The sequence below is a fragment of the Asparagus officinalis genome, chromosome 9 (genome assembly GCF_001876935.1).
Source record: "Asparagus officinalis chromosome 9, Aspof.V1, whole genome shotgun sequence".
Classification (NCBI taxonomy): Eukaryota; Viridiplantae; Streptophyta; class Magnoliopsida; order Asparagales; family Asparagaceae; genus Asparagus; species Asparagus officinalis.
Window position 1 is genome coordinate 39,548,040 of NC_033802.1, and position 21,219 is coordinate 39,569,258.

A 21,219-nucleotide genomic window follows, 5' to 3' on the forward strand; every position below is an offset into this window, starting at 1 on the left:
AGTATGAATCTCTCATACTATGATGTGGTAGCTGTCATACTATGATGTGGTAGCTGAAGGTAAGAACCTACTAGCTGTTAGATTCTTATGTCGTATCTTGATAGACTTGCTCTGAAGTTTATGCTATTCATATGTGAGCTGTACATCCCGACCAGATGAAAAAACTTCATCTTGATATTCATGAAGGTGAATTCTTAAAATGAGCTTTGTGTTTGTATGTAGTAAACTTAATTTATCAATTTTCATATGCACAAGACGAGCTTAAACATTAGCGAGAGAAGTCCATAGGCCAAAAATGGAGAATGATTCTAGGTCCATATGCTTTTATGATCTCTGTGTCTATTTTTTTGCCCCTATTTTTGTTGTAATTAGAGAAGTATAGCAGACAATTTCTATAATAGCTCAATCAGGGGGGAACTAAGATCTGATAATCTGAAAAAGTTTCTTCTTTAATAACGCATGTTTCTTTTTTAGCTTCTATGAACTTGCAGTTTGTCTTCGCATCCAAGTTAACAAAAAACAACAAGGAATTCAAGGTAATTTTGTACAAAATCATCTTATCCAGAAAGCATCATATTGCCTGTGAGCTGCACTTCCTTTTATTAACAAATCCACCCTCTCGTTGCAGGACTTGCCGCCGGAGCGAGCTTTTGCTGATTTTGTCCTCTGCAGTCTGGTTCCCCACCTTGTGATCATGAATTTCCTCGGATAGAACTGCATTAATATAAGTAGGAAAACGTCGATGAGCGTCTCTTTTCAATGAGTTTGTCTAAGATGCCATGATGATAACAAAACTTCCTAGTCCCGTGTTTGAAGACTGCAACAATATGTATTAGGTCTTATCAGTTTTTGGACATGTCCAATTATGGTACTCGCATAATCGTTTACCTGGTTGAAGATTGTACTCTTGCCTCACAATTCTCAGGATTCTGTTATGTTGATTGGCATTTTAGATTTGTTGAGGGAAGTGTTAAGAGAATATTTAGAGTGAGTACTTGTTTTCATTGAGAGTAAGCTAAGTTTCTGTAGGTATATATGATTGTTGAATTGTTTTGAGCTTTTTATATAGAACGCTCTGATGGTTTTCAGCATTACTGAAATCTATGAGAGTTTTTGGTTTGAAAGTTTAATTTTGTTATTGGTACTCGACAAGTCCATAAATGTGCATATTTGCTGTTCCTTCATGGTTATCAGTGTTGTGTGAACTGTGGAGGTAATGTGTGGATGTTAGTGTTTGGAAAATTTGAACAGTTTAAGTCAATTGTTAGAAGTTTGATAAATGGGTCATTCGGGTTATATGGGTCGGGTCGGGTAACCCATTTATTAAACGGGTTGGGTCGGGTCATACTTATATGGGTCGGGTTAAATTTTATATGGGTCGGGTCGGGTCGACCCGTTTGCCACCCCTACCCAAAATATACCAATCGGGTAAGTTTGCCATAATTTATCTATGTTGTTTATTTTCTCTTGAAACCGACTTAAATCTTAACCCACAACTCAAATCAACTAGATTTTGGGTCTCAACAATATGTATGAGCTAAATCCATTAAGCTAAGGGCGTGTTTGGCAACAAGTTAAAATTAGGTCAGGACTGAACCTGACCCAATTTTAACTTGTTTCTTGTTTCTCAAATTTTTAGGACAGAGCCGGCCCAATTTTTTTACCCTAAATAGTGTCACTAAGCCAGTTTTCTTTTAGATCAATAGAGTCTGATCCAAAAAAATCCGGTTTAGTACAAAACTGAGTCGGGGGACTGGTGCTGACCCAATGTTGTTCTCTTTTCACCAAACACACCTGGTGTGTTTGGGAGTTTACTTAGGGGGGTTATTGGTTGAGACAAATTGGGGCCAAGGGAGAAAAATGTTCTAATGAAATAATTTTACCTTTTTGGGATATTTTGAGTGGAGTAAAGTGGGATAATGAGATAATTTCAACATTTGATTTGACAATTCATGTGGGATAATTGATGATTTAGCACCTTATTAAAATATAATTTTATCTATTAATTACTTCTAAATTAACTTATCCAATTGGTTTAGTATATTATTATAATATAAATATTATTTTACTTTATATTAAAATATAATATATTGTACTATACTTACAAATTACTATTATTAATTATTATATTGTATTGTATTATATTATATTAGCATGTTATACTATATATAATAATTAATATAATATAATATCAATATATTTAATATAATATTTTAATAATATAATATTTAAATATAATACATTATTTTATTTATACAAAAATATAATATGTTATATAATAATTACTAATTAACATTATATTAGTATGCTACATTATATAATAATTGATATAATATATGAATAATATATATAATATAATACTTTAATAATATATTATTTAATTTAATATATTATAATATAGTATCATAGGATATAATGTACTTTATAAAATATTATAATATTTTACTTTATTAAAATATGATATAATATTATAATAAAAATGTTATATCATAATTACTAATTAATATTATATAATAATATATTACATAATACTATTAATATATATTATTAAATTATTATATATATTTTTAAAAATATTAATACATGTTATTAAAATATTATATATATGTTATTAAAATATTAATATATGTTATTATATAATATTATTAATATATGTTATTAAAATATTAATATATGTTATTAAAATATTATATGATATTATAATAAATACGTTATACTATAATGACTAATTAATATTATATAATAATATATTACATAATATTATTAATATATGTTATTAAAATATTATATAATATTATGATAAATACGTTATACTATAATTATTATTATATAATATTATTAATATATGTTATTAAATTATGTTATTAAATATTAATATATGTCATATTTTATATATCATATCACATATTTATAATATAATTAGCATGTATTAGTTAAGTAATACAAAAATATTTTAAAATTATCCCAATTGCCTTCAAAGTGGAACAATATTGTTCCAATATGGAGGATGGGATAAATTTAGGGTAATTATGAGGAAGAGGTGGAGGGGATCTTTATATAGTTGGTGTAATTTAAGGGAAAATGGAGTATTTGATCCCCAATTACCCCAGCAAATCAATAACACTACAAAGTTGACTCCAATTCCAATTACCCCAATGAATAACACCAAAAAATGATGTTCTAAAAATTATCCTATTATCCCCAAAATTACACCAATGAATAACCGCCCCTTAGGAAAGGGAAGGAAGGAGAATTTTTTCCCTTCATTTCCTTCCCCTCCATTACATCCCAATTTGGGGTGTAAGAATTTAGGTCAAATTTTGCCCCCATTCCCCTCCTCTACTCTCCCAAAAAAAAAAAAAAAATCCCAAATAAGTTTAAAATAAAACTTCCCCTTCCCTTCCCCCTCTCTACCCTCCATCCAAACAGGCCATAAATCTATATAACAACCCATTTCAGGCCCATTCTTCATATTGATTTCGTATCCGAGCGTTGTACCCGAAAATTTTTCAAAAGCGCGGAAGCTGAAAAAATGGCGGAACCCCTAACCCTCACTTCACCGGCCGAGGCCTCGGAGACTGTAAGCATGGACTTGAAGACCTTTCGAAGGTACGCTTTGTTTTTATTCACTCATCGAAGCCCTAATCCTTCCTCCATTTTCTTTTCTAATCCTCCCTTCATTTTCTTTTCTCGTCTCTGCAGTCGATTGAAGGATCTTCAAGAATCGCGATCAGCTCCCCTCGATTCTTCTGAAACCTCAAATCACGATCCCAAAAACTTGATTCAAGAGCTCATTTCAGATCTCCAGGTGATTTAAACCCTATAAAGTTCACTCATTTTCTAGTAACTCGATCTCACTTCCTGCTAGTTTTCTATTTAGGGGAGGATCAAGCAGATAGAGTTGGAGGAAGAGAATGTTGCAAGCTTGGGACCTGATGATTTAGGCGAGCTCTTATTTGGCCCTTTATTTGTGTTATTATTTAGGTTTTTTTTATTCTCGATATTGGGCCCCCAATTCTTTCATATTTTCGAGTTAGTCTCCAAATCATTAACTGTCTTAAAGTTAGTCCCCCAATTCTTCATATTGTGAATTACTCCCCCAAAATTTTTAAATATTTGGAAATTTGTCCTTCTAGTTAGCCCTAGTTGGAAGATTTTGGGTACTAATTTCAAAACACTTCAGATTTAGGGCAGTAGTTTCAAAATATGAAGATTTGGGGGACTGGTTTAAAGACACTGAAAGTTTGGGGGACTAATTTCAAAATATGAAAGGTCTGGGGACTAAAACCCTATTATTTAATAGTCTCATTTCCCTAGTTTGTTTAAATAGTATGATTCATACCATTTGTTTGAGAAATTTTACTGAAGCTGCTAAGTTTTTTTTTTGAGTATATTGCAGTTGGGTTTTCTTAAAGTAGAATGAACAGTTTGTTTACTTGTTGCATTGTAGAGGAGTTCTTAGAACAGTTGAAAAAGGAGGTAGACTCAACGGAGGAGGAGAATATGAAGATTTCCAATGAAATTAATGATCTTACAAGGACGTTCTCAGAAGGTAATCCCAAGTTTGATATGGCACATGATGTTTTGGGGTTTTATATCCTTGATAGAGTTTGATATGGCGCATAAACTAGAGTAATAGTGGACATACCCTCTGTAGAATTGCCGAACTGCAGATTAGCCCATTGTAGTTCTATTGGTGCAGATAGACCCATCATACTATGTGCCCGAGTATGGATTGATCCCCTCAGTGAATTTTTTGTCTAAAGAATAGCAATTGGGGGTCTATCCACATCAATAGGACTGTAGAGGGTCTATCCGCCTCTACAAAACCTTTTTTAGGAGGTAAAAAATTAATTTACCGAGGGGGTCTATCTACCAACTAGAACTGCAGGGGGTCTATCTGCAATTGGGGAATACTAAGGGGGTCTATCCGCAATTGGATGATACTATAGGGGTCTATCTGCAATTAACCATAGCAGCTATTATTTTTGCAGATTTGAATTTGCTGGATGGTGAACTTGAATCAATGGCTTTTTGGCTGAATCTTATCGATTCACAGGTTAGCGTCCTAATAAAATTTTCTCTGAATTTCCTAGGGTATTGTTAGTTTGATCTTTGTAATTTGGATCTTAAACATCAATTTCTTATTTGAATTATATTTACTTATCTATTTTCATCTTTTCAAACAATTATCCTTTGTGAAACCCTTATTTGTTTTTGCTAGAAGTTCTGATAAATGTGACATAACCTTATAAGCATCAGCTTTCCCCACTGTTGGCGGGATATATTCCTAGTATACTTTTGTGCTGCGAATGCCGTGGTAATACTGTTGAATTCCTTTGTTCAGTCCTGGCTTGCAGTTTTAAGGCTTTGCCTTTTATGGAATGTGGTATTGCCTTCTATGGTGCCATCTTATGTTTTCTTGATAGCAGTCTGTTTGTTTCAGCTGATTTCTTTACATTATAAACATGGTAGAAATATTGTTTTCATGACTTAATATGTTTGTTTTTAATAATTCTGTAGGGTTTAGATGTCAGATTATACTCGGGTGATGAGATGGATATACTCAAAGATAACCAGTATGAGGTGATGCAGCTCACTGTTTTTAATTTTCTGTTAAATGATATTTAGGAATTGATAATGGTCTCTCATTTTCATTCATTAAATTCATTTAGATTTACTGATGATGATGTGCAGTCTGTTATAGAACTGATTATTCTAATATGCAATGGGAATAGCTTGAAGTGGTTGCTACATATCTCATGCGTTATTCATTGAGAATGTACTTTTTTCCCATGCATATCTTTAACAACAGAACTAACCTTATGCTTACCCCTCTAGTCTGGTATTAGGGTGTTAGCTGAAGCAGTTTTACATATGTTACTTGTAATTTTCTGTGGTTTTCTTTTAATGTCTTTGGATGCCCCCTGATAGTGGGTAAATAATACCTAAGTTGCAAGTGCAAAACTATCAAGTTATGGTATAAAAGATGTCGAATCCCACGAGAAAGGTGTTGTTGGAATTAATCCAAATTTGATTTTCTAAGTTACGTGTTGTGTGGACAATTAGGAGTAATGAATGTGGATGTGGATAGATAAAGAGAGTGGGTGTGATTGTTTGCAAATAAAACAAAATTAGATTAAGAGTGAAGAAAGAAAGATGAACAAATTAGAGGAAAATAAAATCAAGAAACAAATAAAAGGAAATCAAGAACAAAGAGAAAAATCACAAGAGTAAAAGATGGAGGAAGTCAATTAAAGATATGAGGAATTTAGAATTAAATCCACTAGTCAATTTTATTTAAAATTTATGAACTATTCTTTTTTATTATCACATTTTACTTTAGATTTATTAAGCCTAGGTTGTCAAACCACTTAAGGAAAGCATAACCTATCAAATTATTATCTAAGTAAAATTAATATTCATGAAAAGAACGATAACTAGATATTAATTCTAGAATTCATAAGCATAACCTATCAAACCACTCAAGATAAGCATAAATCATCAAAATTTTCTTTTAACAATTAGTTCTCTAGTTGATTATTCTAAACATAATCATTTTAAGCACAAAAGAGTAATTCACAAATTATAAAAGAAATCAAGTTAGTTTCATGTAATTCTTGAATTCCTATAAGATTTTAGTTACACATTTTGGGAAATAAAGATATAAAATCTAAACTAGAGAGTATGAAAGAAAGAAAATAAAACACAAGAAAAATAAGAACTAACGACAAAAGTAATAATAAGAATAAACAAATAAAGATCTAAACTATGAATATAAAAATTAATCTAACTACAAAAAATACTAGAAAGTAAATCTATACTACTAAATAAAAATGCAAGAAAATAATACAAAAATAAAAACATAGAAGTAAATCTACTCTACAAGACATCAAAGTAAATATAATCTACCAAAAAAATAAAATCATAAAACATGAATATCTAAGTAAAAATAAAAGAGAAAAAGAAAAACTTACATTGCAAGAGGGTTCTAGCCTCTTGAAGGCAAATCTCCTATCTTCATCTTCATTCTCATCTTCATTAACAAATAAAGAGAAGAAAAAAATATAAAGAGGAAAAAAAAATCTTTTATTAAGTACAACAAAATTACAATTTTGAAATATCTTCTCAATTAAGAGTAATCCTCCTCTCTCAATGGAGTTTTTACAAAAATTTTCGCACTCAAACCTCTCACCCTCTACCCCTATTTATAGCCCACAACAATAAATGAGAACCATTGGATTTAGCTTGGAGATCAATGATTAAATCTCAGCCAAAAAATTATTTCTATTGCGAACCAATTGATTGACAAATCTGTTGGCCCACCGATTAACCAATCGGTTGGTCGATCGATTGGTTTGTAATATATTTTTAATTTTATTAATTTCTTGACCCGATTTCTTCATGGATCGTTGAGCTTTCTTGGGCCTTCTTTTGTCTTCACATTTGGGCTTCAATAAATAGTAGAAAATTAGAGAATTTGATTCTTCTGAGCTTTTATTCATTAATTCTTCATTAACTGTAAATTAAGATAAAACATGTTATTAGTGACATTTTTATTAAATAAAATAGACAATGATAGTATAAAAGTGTAATAAAATGTGATTATCACTTGCATATTCAACGATCCATGTTTATGCTTAACCATTGGTGCTCAAATATATTTGCCCATTGAGAATTAATGTTTTTTTATTTTTGTATTGAATTCGGAACAGTTAATGTGGCTCTCAGTTGCTATTATTAGTTACACACTTTAATATATCAAGCCAGCTGACATGGTTCCCCACTGCAATACGTAGGGACATAATCGATGCTAATTGTCAAAGGGATGAGAAGAGCAAAAGAGAAAAAGAGCGATGCTATGTCTTGCATTTCTTAAAAATTTTCAACTGCATCTGTTACTTACAGGATTATGATCTCCTAATTTTGTTGTCTTCTTTTGTATAATGCCTTCCAGATATTGAAGCTTCAACAGGATATTGATCGACACCAAAATAATTTAAGTATTCTGCAAGATCTTGATTTTGTTTTCAAAAGGTAAGTATATGACGTGCCATATGGAGGCATGCAATATGTTTTATTTTTTAGCAGGCTTTGTGATGGAGCTATCAAATTGTTTGAAGTTTGAACTAATCTGGAGAGACAATTTTTATCGCTTTATTGAAGTTTGAACTAGTCTACGTTCCCCCTCATGCAGGATCATACATATTAAACACTACAATCTGCAAGTTAATATTATGCAAAACTAATAAGAATGTAACAAACAATTTCTTGTAGCTAGAAAATTTTGAAGGATGAAATACGAGATTCCTATTTAGACACAAATCATTGGGATGAAAAAAAAAATCATGTCCTCAACTAAAGCTGCTTAAGCTATATAGCTGGAGAAAAGAGGCAAAAGAATAGAAAGTACAAGTATTTATGTCTGACAAAGAGGAAAGATGTCATTAGTGGAACGGGGAAGAGAAAGCAGGGTTGCTCATTCTGTCTTATCCACATGTGAAGTCTGCTGAGCTTTCTCTGATTCGTTAGACCACTATTCAAGGAAAACAATCAAATTGCACTTTTTAAATGGCCAAACATCCATTATTTTAGGATTCAGTTCATTATGACCAAATCACCAGCTGCACTGGAAGCATATTCTTAGTAAGAACTGGTACCTGCAATCCAACAAACAAGAACTTTTCTATACGGTATTTTAAAGACTTTGTTCTGATTGGTTACGCCACTATTGTATTCAAACAGTCATATTGCAATTGTTAATAATCTAACGTACATTATACTAGGAGCAGAGTCATTATCAATTAATCACCAGCTAGGTTGGAAGTACATTCTGAGTAAGACTTGATATCTTCATGCCAAAAAGAATAGTCTTCTATCTGTGAGATTAATTTTTCTTCATATGGGGGAACATTTAACTTCTGCTGGTTATCAGTAACGATGGTATTGAAGTCCTTGACAAGTTATGGTACCAGATTATGGTTGCTGCTGATTATATAGAAATTGTAATTTTACTTATTTAGCGCGACTTGATTCACTTATAGGAAAACAAGGAAAAGGCACATCAACTCAATGTACTAAAATCAACTAGATGAAGGATTTGCCTCCTTCCATCCAAGTGAAAATAGATATAAAATATTTAATCCTAATAATATTCTGACTCTAAAGCCCTGCCAACCTATTCCGAGACATGGAAGCAATGATAATTTGAGCAGAATTACTTTAGACTCACTTCAGTCGAGATGAGGAACCATTGATAACTCATACTGTGGAGTTGCTCACCCTCAGGTGGTTAATGGTTATGTTTTCGCCATGGGACATGGTACCCAAATTATAACTTTTGTGATATCAAACCGTTTTGTAGGCTGGCCACCTTGAAACAAAGGGTTATGGTGCAGTTTCAGTGTCCTGAAGATTCTCCTCAAGTTTGACTATTTTGATGGATATCCATCAATTGGGTCTGTAACTTTAGGCTTGGTAGAAAATCTTCTTGTGAGACAACTCATGCCTCGTACGTGGGAATGGGTGGGAATGGAATGCAATTACAGCTTCTAATTGATGTTTACCAAACATGATTGTGTTTTTAGATGCGGAAAATGTCATTCCCACTTCCTATCAATTCCCACACACTTAATGTAGGAATTGCTATTCCCAATGAGTTGTCAAGAAATTGATATTCTCACTTAAGTGAGAATAAAAATAATAAATAAAATCCGAACATACCCTTCTTAAAGATATTCCCACTTAATTCTCTAATCGCACCCAAACATGAGAATGTGAATGAGCATTCCATTTCCACGTCAATTCCATTCCATTCATATCTTCATTCCATTCTCACTTGACTCCTTTCCCGCATACCAAACGAGGCGTTAGTAGTTAGTAGTGATGTAAGATTGACTTGAGTGCTGGATAGAATTAGAACAGTTTGAATGCTTTGATCGAATTCACTGACAAGCAGATGGTAACCTAAAACCATCTAATTTCCTGGTTATTAGCAATTGTTCATGACATGGAATGGTCAAGTTATTTGAATGTCTGAAACAGTCTGACAGCAAAGTTTTGAGTGAGATAAAGTTAGACTTTATCTCCAAATTCTCCAAAGTTGTCCTGTCTCAATGTGTATAATGTTACTAGCTAAGGGGCGTGCCTAATTATGGTACCTGAAATTCCTTGACTATAAAAAAAAGGTTTCTATTCACGTGTCTTATGGCCTGTTGCTTGATCAACTACTCAAGTATCCAGCATGGATTGAAAGCCAGGAACAAGGAGACATGTTTTTGCTAAAAGTTATTTTATTCAATGTCTTCTGTATTACTATATTTAGTTGTCATTCTGTGCACATTGGAACAGAAAGTAGATTTGTAGATAAATCTGTAATAGATGTGTCGTTATCAATCTTGTTTTGAAACCTGTATCTTTCCTTGAATCTTAGGATGGAAGCGATTGGGCAAATTGAAGATAAACTATCACAAGTCAAGGTTCTTGAATTTGAAGATAACTGCATTAGGCTGTCACTGAAAACGCCCATCCCTTCCTCAGAAAGTTTACTTCTCAGACATAAGTTGGATTATCAAGTAGAGCCATCTACAGTGGAACATGAGTTGTTAATAGAAGTTGTTGAAAAGACTTTGGAAGTACATAAAGTTGAGGTATGATGGCATTCCCATTATGCATAAGAAAGAATACTGTTAGATCATTCTTACTTCTTTTCATTTGGTGGTGATTCCACATATTGATGAATGTTTCTAATTCTGATTTAAAATTCACTCTGTTTAGCTTAAAATATTTTCAGGCGGACACTGATCAGCAATAAACTACTTGTTGATTTAATTGATCAGTCTGACTTCTTTATAACATGGTTGAATGCTCAGAGGCATTGAACAAGAACGCAAAGAAACGGAAAAATATCATTTAGCACAAAATTAAGTATCAGTTACACACCAGAAGTTCAGAGTTACATTCCAAAAGTTCCATGACAGAACTCAACATATAACATACATCTCTTGATAAATCCTAAACTTACATCCCTTGCTATCTGCGGACGCTAAAGTAAAACAGTATTTACAGAAGCTAATGATCTTTTAGACATTTAAATACGTCATTGGAGAAAACTAATTAACAAAGACCTAAGCTCATGTAACAGATGCTGTTTAATGGTGAAATTCACTATCAACCTGTGCTACCATTAGAAAGATTGACAGGCTTGAATAGTAATTTTACTCATAGTTAGCTGGGTGGGAACTCTATATTCTGGTTTTATTGGTTGAGAACTAGCTAATTTCATACTGTTGATTTCTGTTACTCTGGATGTTTCCCATATCTGCACTCATATAGCCATACATTCCCATAGCAAACTTTAACTGAAGGTACTTAGTTGCGTGTTCAATTGCTAGAAGTCTGGAACTATTTCCCCTTTGATTAAACATTTAATAGTTTCACAAGATACTGTTCATATGATTTTCTATTAAACTCTTCTAATTTTAATTGTTGGCTTCTTACCTGCTTATGCAGATTTTCCCTAATGATGTACCCCTCAATGATATTGTTTACACAATTAAATCCTCAAGGTACAATCCTACTATGATTTATTTGTATAACAGCTGCACATCACGACTGAAATATACATTGCTTGCTGAAACAAAATTTGTTTGCTTATATGATATCATGTCAAAATTGATATTTTAGGCATTTGATCACCTCTAGTTTTTTATGCAAGACCCCATTATCAATGGAGGATTATCAGAGAAATAAGGACTGAAGTGAACTAGATAACCGAATAGTCCTACAAAATTCGGTCAATGGTATAGGTACTTTGACCTCTTGGTTAACAACTTAACGCACACATATACATGTGGACAAATGTGGTAATTATTTAATACCTTTGTCCAATTGGTACCGTATGTACTTTTTTGGGGTACAGTTGTGGAAGCAGATATGTGACCCATTGGTTTTCTATATTGTTGATGTGGTTGGCTTCTTGACACTCTTGTGTCCTCCCCAATGGGAGCTAATTGGTGGGCGCATGCGCACAAGGAGAAAAGCCGCAAAACTGAAAGACTTAGTAGCTTGATGTAATTGGTCTTTTCATGCAAGTTTCTTCTAGGAATGGCCTATTGCTTTTTTTTTTTGCGTTCCTGGCCTATAATATGATATGATGTGGCTTTAGTGATTCTGTTGTATCATCCCTAACAGTAAATCGTTGATGTTGTCACTGTGTAGTCATTTTGCTAGTAATTTTCTGTTTAAATTGGTACTTTACACTGCCTTTATTCATGGGTTGCAAGTTTGTTCTTTCTGTCTATCTGGATGTTGCCTGGCTTGCTCTTGACTCTTTCTATTTAAGTTTTGTGCAAGTTAAAGCACTACACACACACACATAACTGAGATGAACAATGCTTAGCTATAGTTCATCCCAGATAACATTTATTATATTAAAAAATGACCAATTTGACCATTGCACAAACTGGTCCAGCGAAAGTACACTAAAATTACATGTGAGAAGTTATGAGTACGAATCTTGGTGTGGGCAAGCTTTGTGAATTTTTTAATTTTTTAAATAACCCCAAAGTTTTACCCCAACTTATTTTTATACATCAAAATGTTTTTTTGCCTATAAACCCAAAGTTTTTCTCTATTCATTTTTTAACCCACTCACTTCAGTTATAGCATTTTTTTATCTATAAACCAAAAACTTTATACCAATTTATTTTAAACTCACCCAAAAATTAAGTTTTATCCCTATTTATTTTTAAACAAACCTACTTCCAGAAAGGGTAATTTCTCTGTGGACTGAAAGTTTTACCCCTGTTTATTTTTATACCCACCAACTCCCAACTTACATTAAAATGCTTCATAAAATGAAGCATGAACCTACTTTGTATTCAGGACTTGGATATATGGTATAAGTTACTATATTGTTATAACTTGATATTTATATTTTTGTTCTAAATGATTGCATATGTAGTGTATTTTAAACAAAACGTTTAGACTATTAATTTCTTCGATTTTTCATACTAATATTGATTGTCATTGCAATTGTAGATGAGTTTTTTTTTTTGCTTATAAACTCAAAGTTCTATCCCATTTATTTTTAAACTCACACACTTCCAAAATAGTGTATTTCTATAAGTCAAACTTTTATCCCCATTTAGTTTTAAACTCACCCACAATCTTAGACTCAGTATCGCATCTAGAAATTTTTCCTTGGGGGGTGGACAACTAGTGTCTATTTATCTAAAACTAAATATATAATATTAATAACTATAGTATTATTTTTTGGTAATGGGTTTGGATTTTAGTATTGTGTTTTGGACTTTTGGGTTTCCAGTGTTATAGTTTTGGGTTTTTAGTGTTTGGGCCCACATTTAACTTGATTGTTGGAAATTTAAATGGGCTTTTACTTTGCAATGGGCTCAAACTATTACCAATTTGTTTGGTGTTTTTAGATGGCTTGGGCCTTTGGTGCAATTTCTAAGTTTATGGAGGAGCAGATTTTAAATATCACAAGGATTAATATGTAATTTGTAAATTTCTAGGGGTGCAACTGCACAGCACCCTAGATTGTATATAAATCCACCCATGCTTAGGGGCTGTTTGGTTGGCATTTTTTGCCCTTGTAAAGCTGTCAAAACTGACAAAAGCTGTCAGTTTTGGCAGCTTTACTTGCAAAAACGCCCAAAAATAGGCGTTTTTGGCTTTTTGCAAGTAAAGCTGTCAAAACTGACAGCTTTTGTCAGTTTTGGCAGCTTTACAAGGGCAAAAAATGCCAACCAAACAGCCCCTTAGACCTAAAATATCTAATCAAAATTTTAACTCAATTTGTATTTTAGCAGTTTAGTGTGCGGTGTATATAACTATATTTTTTGGTATAATCTGCTATACCTTTTCTAAGTGGTTAGTTGCATGGTGTATTTTTAAAGCAAATGTTTAGCCTAATGCTGTGGCATCGTGGGGGTCAATTTTGCTCGTTTTATTACTGAAGCCTGGAAATTTTGAGTTGTACACATAGTGGAAAAGCTGTTTCTGTGCCCCACAGTTTACTGTTTGTTTGGAAATATTGAGTCCAATTATGCTGTCTTTTGATTTTTTCATTCTTACATCTTATGGATAGTGTTATTTTTCCACTGTACATTTGTGATTATTTGAAGGATTACCTTCTGGTCATAGCTTTGTTGATAAAGTGACATAATCTGCAGTAACATGCCAATTGCAAGGAATTGTTCTGCACTCGAATATTTGGTGAGGCATGTTCAACATCGAATTCTCATATGCACTCTAAGACGTTTGTTACTGAAAGATGCAAAAATATCAAGGTGAGATGATTTTGTTTGCAATTTTATGTATAACTTGTTTAACAACTGTATAGCGATTGGCATGGTCAGATATATCTTTACGCGGCTGACTTGCTCATGGTTATTATTGCATGAGGAGTCATCATTCAATAACTACATCCATCAATTATTCAAAAAGATCTCTTTTTTGTTTGAGGTGAGAAAAGGAGTTGGTCTTACTGTAAGTAATTGGTGCACGTTAGTGCCCTTCTGAAGGGCAGAAACTCGTTCTTTTCTTTAGTATTTTCTGCTCAAGCATTAACTAATGAGTAACTAGGGAAGCGGAAAAGGCTGTTTACTCGCTTCTGTTCTCAGTACTCATCCTAATATATAAAGAGTAATGCTACAGGTACCTAACTGGATGCCATTTGAGTTCTTTCCATGGAAGAAAAAGGGGACAGATGCTAAACCAACACAATTTTTTTCTTTTGTCATATATTACCCTTTTCTCTTTAGGTGATATAAAAGAATCAACAGGTACATAGCTGAGGTTGTTATAGCATTTTCTCTACTATATTATGGGTTCCATTTATTGTTTTCATCAAGTCCTGAAAATTATCTGAACATTAGCATGTTAGAGGGAACATGCCATCTCACCAAAGATTATTGCAGTCGTGGAAGGCTCAAAATATGTGATAACATGCATGAATGCATCTAATTGCTTATAACACTTATTTCGTTAAAAAATATGTGGTACATGTTTAATTATATGTAGCGGAAGGTGATAATTGTAACCGGGTTTGGTATTCACCTCGGTGGAACAGATACCAGGATGAATTCATGTGGAAAAAGAAAGTGTTCAGGATGCTGAGTCTGCAAGTCAAGTAGTAACGAGGGAACATACTTTTATTTGGTCTACATTTGTCGTTATTATTATTATTATAAACTTTTCAGTATTCATTCTCACCATGATTCACCTTTATTTGGTTGTAAACTACTTGTAATGCACATCGAGTGGTTACACAGGTCTTATCATCAAAATGCTGTTTGCTTACTTCACACTTGATATATAGGTGACAACCTTTCCAAGCATTTGATTTCTGTTTCTGGATGTCTGAAGTCTTTTGCATCCCATAAATTTCCTCTGCCAATAGTGCATAACCACATTAGTTTTATTTGTAAAGAAAGCTCCATGTCCTTTGTCTGTTAGGTAAATTTTCGGAAGAAAAATCCATTTTCTTTTTTTAACCTTTTGAATTTCTGTAGTCTATTTTAAATACTAGTATTCTTAACTGAGTATTTATATTTTTATCCAGGGATCCACTTTTACTGCTCTTTATCTCTTGTTATTTTAATCTTAATCAGTAGTTCTTTTGCAGACACTCTTTTGAGTACTCTGACAGAGATGAGACTATCACAGCTCATCTGGTTGGGGGTATTGATGCTTTCATAAAAGTAACTCAGAGCTGGCCGATATCAGATTCTGGTTTGAAGTTGGTCTCTATAAAAAACTCCAATAGCCAATCCAAGAGCATTTCCCTGAGTTTTCTTTACAAGGTTAAGGTAAGTTCATTAGCTGTTTGCTTAACACTGTCACTGTTCTATAATTATGGCAAATTTCAGTGTGCTAATGTGAAATTGCATCCAGAAATAGTGATGCTACTTTTGAAGTTGGTAGGTACAAAGGTCATATATTTAAGTAAACATGATAATGACTTTCCGTGACTCTGAATATTGGTTATGCTATTCCAACAAGTTCATTCTTATGCTAATATGTAAACAAAATATCTTTTGCTTTAATGGTCCAAATGGGGTGGTTGAGGATCAAAATGTTATTCTTTCCATGTTTGTTGATTGATACAATACACTTTTTAGTTTTAAATTTTCAGTGAGAGCCGATACCTATTTCTCTTATCAATTGTTACGTTCCATAAGAAATTTTGGAACAACTTGAGGTTCATGTGAATATTGCAGAACTGGAGTTTGAGGTCTTTCATTTGAATATGGATAAGGCTCCAGTTCCATACGTGTTCAATGCTTTGTTCTTTGCATCCTGCATGATCGGAAAATGAATTATTTCTAGCAGTAAAAAGTTTCTTCCGCTATGGCAAATTATAAAGAACGGTGAGCCATACGTGGCTTGTATTTATTCCTAATAAGAATGCACTGTTGATAGATACAAGACACTTTTTAGTTTTAATTTTTCAACGTGAGCCGTTGCCTAATTCTCCTATTAGTCGCTACGTTCCAGAAGAATCTTTTCAACAACTTGACTATTGCGTAACTAAGTTTGTGGTCTTTCATTTGAATATGGATAAGGCTCCGGGTCCAGATGGATTCAATGCTTTGTTCCTTCATGCTGCATGGCCGATTATTAAGAATGAATTATTTCTAGTGGTAAAAAATTTCTTTCGCAATGGCAAATTATTAAGAACAATGAACCATACAAGGCTTGTATTTATTCCTAAGAAGATTGCACTGTCATTTATTCAGGCCAATCTCTGTGTAATCTTGTTTTGCGGATTACATCCAAGATTATGGTCAATAGGCTTAAACCTCTCATGCCTTGACTTGTGAATTTGTCTCAAATTGCATTTATCCCAGGCTGCCTCATTACCAACTCAATCTTACTGGCCCACAAGTTATGTCACAAACTTCATAGCTGAACTTGTCTACTGAGGATGGGTATAAAATTGAACCTTTGACAGGCTTATGATTTTGTAAATATAACGTTTCTCCTTGATGTCATGCATAGTATGGGGTTTGGTAAGAAGTGGATGAGATGGACACATGCATGCTTGCAAACAGCATCCTTTGTATCACTTAATGGTATGAGCTCTGAAACTTTTAGTTCTTCGAATTGCATTCGGCAAGGAGATCTCATGGATTCTTGTTCACATTTGTCATGCGAGCTTTCTCTTGCTTGCTTGATGATGCTGTTCAAGAGGGTAATCTAACCCCTTTCTCAGTTTGTTGTCGGTATCACATGTTGGCTTTACGGACAATTTGATGATATTTGCTCATGCTACTAAGAAAAATGCAAGAACAATTAAATATGTTCTTGCAAGGTTTTTCGCTCTATCAGGTCTTCAAATAAATTGTAAATATTACTATCTTTTTTTGTCGTCATATAAATCTTGAGGGGTGCTTCCTTCGAATTAGGTAACCTTCGAATTAGGTATTTAGGTTTGCCTCTGTTCTCGTCTAGATTGAATATCAACCTGTGTGCTCCCTTTCTGATTCAACTCAACGAATACTTCATTCTTAGCTACACTAGTTGTCATTTTTGGCATGTAGGACTCAATTGATCAAATTGTTTCTATCTTCAATTCACTTGTACTGGAAATCCACGTTTCATCTATCTAAGATGGTGTTGCGTTGTATTTTTTCCCTTCTTCGAGATTTCTAATGGCTTGGCACGAGTAAGAAGGGCACGAGTTTGGTTAGATGCAAGCTTGTATGTTACCGAAGAATGAAGGTGAATTGGGTAGTCAGATGCTGAGTGATTGCAACTTGGCTGGTTCTATTCGTGTCCTTTTGGGATGTGATTACTGAGCATGATGTTCTCTGAGTTAAATAGACGCATCTGAAGTACATTAGTGGTAATTCAATTTGGTCTTGTGGAACTCATGTTACTCTTTAGTTTACTCTGTGCATGGCCATATATGATGACCGTCATGGGTAGTGCTGATAGCTCTGTGTTGACCCTATGGATGACATTTTAGCTTCTGGTCAATGTTGGATTCTATTCGCAATTGAGGATTGTCAGTTGCTTGGGCAAATTGGGTTTGGTTCAAAGGCCATGTATCTCGATTAGCTTCTTGTGCTTGGAAGGTGTTTATGCAGTATCACCCAATACAAGAATTTTCACATAGGCGCGGGCTAAATATTGTCTTGTCGTGCTTGTTGTGTATGACTGCTAGTGAGGATGTTACACATCTCTTTTTGGAGTGCCCATATGTGCGTGATGTTTGGGGTCATGTATTCGCACAATTGATGGTTGAATGTGAGCTATTTCGATCTATACATGGAGTGAGTCTATATTTGACATAGGTCATTGACAAGGCGTTACTTGGAGTATACATGCATTGCATATCGCTTCTGGGTGTATTTCTTTTGTGTGGTAAGAGAAGATTAGGAGTTTTTTTTACCGCTGATCCACCTTTGAGTTCTTTGAAAGTGACTTGTTTAGTGCTTGACACTCTTAAGCTTTGGAAGACTCAAGTCTTGTAGTTTTATTTCCTTTGTATGCTTCATTTTTCTTTGTTACTTTTATAGCTCTGGACTTGGTTCTTATGAACTATGTATCATGATTTGTACTTTATTTTAACTTTAATCTAAGGAGGTTCACCTCGCTCTTTGCTTTAATTTTTTAAAATTTTATTTTAATCTTTCTCCTTCTAGCCAAACAGTTTTACATTCTTTTATCCAGACTCAAAATTTGTGTTTTTAGGTTGCATATAAGCCTTCGGCATTATTATGTCTAACTGTGGCATGTCTCAATACTTGCAAGACAATCTTGTCTGTTTAGAATTCGGGATATAATTTACCTAAAGGATAGGTGGCTTGGCCACTACAAATGATATAATGCAGAACCCAGTGCTATTGGATTGCATTGGTAAAGGTCTCTTGTGGTCATGCAAGAGATCTGGGGATTGGACCCTCCTAGCACAAGTCTATGGTCTTTTCTCCAAAAGAAAAAAGATCCATGACATTTGAGAAAAATCTTTGATCTATCCAAATAATTCAATTGAAGAATATGTAGTTCCTCTCTTTATCATCTATCCCTCATCTGAGTGTAGTTAGCTATGGCCCAAAATTCCATAATAGAAACCATAGAGAATCTATTGCCCACCCTGCCAAAAGCGAAAGAAGAAAAAAAGCTTTACTGCTTTAGTTTTCTTATACGTCCAAACAGTCTAAACAAAGTGGGGACCAAACTAGCCACATTGCTTTACGTCAAGTTGTAAATTGTAATCTCTGCTCATTGTTTTGGGGTTACGTGCAGATTAGAATTTGGTTTCATATTTATGGTTTAGATCCGAATTTGAGGGCTCCGGATGCGAAGATGATTTTGGGCTTGTGATGATTTGGTAACAATTACAGGGCTGTGAAAGACGTGGGGGTTAAATTCACATTGTGAAAGCTGGGGGTTGCATGTACCAGCTAGGAAATAAGTTTGCGACTAAATGACAAGCATACATCTAAAGTTTAGTGATGGATATGTTTTTGTACCAAAGTTCTTTTCCTTTTTCCCTTCCTTCTGTTTTCCCTTTGGTAGTAGGTGTCTATACTGTCCTTTCGCTAAATATATGGAAATTCTCTTCCTAATTTGCTGGAGGCATACATTGTACTGGTGATCTCCCTCCAAAAGTTATATCTCTTACCGCTTGCAAAATAAGCATTATATAGGCAATATTATGGGTGTAAGGATGATCTCCCTCCAAAAGTCACATCTGTCACGATCTGTGAATAAGCATCTCTAGGCGATAACTATCAGTGTGACTCTTGACTAGTATCATAACAAAAAATCAAACAATAGAAAATTATTGCATTTATTTCTATTAGAAAAAATGTCAAATACTTATTTGTTGAAATTCATATTTTTTTTGTTCTTAATGAAACAATCTAGAAAAAGTGTCAGGAGAATTATGTTCTGCTTGTCATGTCTGTGATTTTAAGCAGTGTAAATATTATTATCTTTCCTTTATGTTAGCTCTGTTTCCATTAACATAAGATTAAAAAAAAATCTAAGTTCAATGTTTCCGTTATGTTAGCTCTGTTATTTCCAATCATTCACTTGATTATTCTCAATGATAATTTTACTCATGCTATTTCTGATTTAACTATTAATTATTTGCTCTCTTTTGGTTGTGTAGGAACTTACAAATTCTTTGAACATTCAAACTCGAGGCCATCTTGTTCGATTCCTGGATGCAATCGAAGAAATACTTGTCCGGGAGATGCATTCTGAGCTCCATTCAAATGACATTTCTGCCTGAAACCTTCAATTTCGTTATGCACTCGTCTTGTAATTAGCTTTTCTTATGCTACCCAGTTTTAGAAGCAAAGCGTTCTTTATTGATGTATCTCGTGTGAAATCTTCAAATGTTAGTTTAGGGTATTGTTTCGGATTCAGTTGGCTATTTGTGCTCCTCTTGTTGAATGAAATGCTTTTGGTATTCTATTGGGATTTTCTTAATAGAATGACCGAATTATCTGCATATGGGGATTGTTTAGTTTTAAAATGTGGTTTGTACTGGTGTAAATTGTTGCAAATGGTATGATCCTTTGTTGTATAAACATGAAATGAGCTTTTCCATATATAATGTTATGCTTCTAACTTTGAATCTCAAGATATGAACTGAGATTTGTCCTTTATCAATGAGCTGCAATTTTGTTGCATCAGATGCAGAAGTACAGGGAATTTATAATTTTGGATTTATGGCTGCAATATGGTAGATAGTGAATATGTTCAATAACTCTGAAGCACACTAAAGCTATGAATCAAACTCTGAAACAGATTAAATCTAAGAACCAAATGTAAAGTTTTCCAAATTAATTAAGTGTGGGTTTGGATGGCTTTTTTTATGAGGGGAGGAGTTGGGACGTTACAATGTTAACCATCCTAAAATTTTGTTTATATTATGGGTTTTTTTGTCATTAAACCCAGTTTTATCTCAATTTATTTATAAACCTACCCACTTCCATAATGCTGCATACACCCAAATCATCATGCCTAGCTTATTTTTAAACCCAATATATCTAAATACCTAGTATTTGTATATCCGTATGTCCAAAAATTGAAAATCCCAAAACACCCTCTTTTATTATTTCTTCTTCTATAAACCATCTGCTTCATCATTTCTCTCCTCCCTCCTCCATTAACTGACCACCTCCTCAAATTCTACCCAAACCACCAAAAAAAAAAAAAAAAAAAAAAATCAAA

The 21,219-nt window shown here is 33.5% G+C and overlaps 1 protein-coding gene across 2 annotated transcripts; it reads left to right on the plus strand.

The window, feature by feature from the left end:
* Positions 3,368–20,494, plus strand: LOC109823880. Of its 2 annotated transcripts, none has more exons than XM_020390305.1 (12): positions 3,368–3,609; positions 3,703–3,808; positions 3,881–3,944; positions 4,451–4,552; positions 4,980–5,059; positions 5,524–5,586; positions 7,958–8,037; positions 10,433–10,649; positions 11,512–11,567; positions 14,196–14,312; positions 15,650–15,833; positions 20,150–20,494. In XM_020390305.1, the coding sequence occupies exons 1-12, from the start codon at positions 3,533–3,535 to the stop codon at positions 20,270–20,272; spliced, it is 1,269 nt and encodes a 422-aa protein (XP_020245894.1). In that variant the 5' UTR covers positions 3,368–3,532; the 3' UTR covers positions 20,273–20,494. The 2 variants fall into 2 exon arrangements, with proteins under 2 accessions (XP_020245894.1, XP_020245895.1); XM_020390306.1 differs by having other exon boundaries at positions 3,372–3,609; positions 4,995–5,059.

Bases quoted from the DNA above. Each gene is read 5' to 3' on its own strand.
- LOC109823880 (XM_020390305.1), top strand. From the start codon at position 3,533: ATGGCGGAACCCCTAACCCTCACTTCACCGGCCGAGGCCTCGGAGACT. The intron at 5,587-7,957 runs GTGATGCAGCTC...AATGCCTTCCAG, and splicing joins TCAAAGATAACCAGTATGAG to ATATTGAAGCTTCAACAGGA. The intron at 11,568-14,195 runs GTACAATCCTAC...CATAATCTGCAG, and splicing joins TACACAATTAAATCCTCAAG to TAACATGCCAATTGCAAGGA.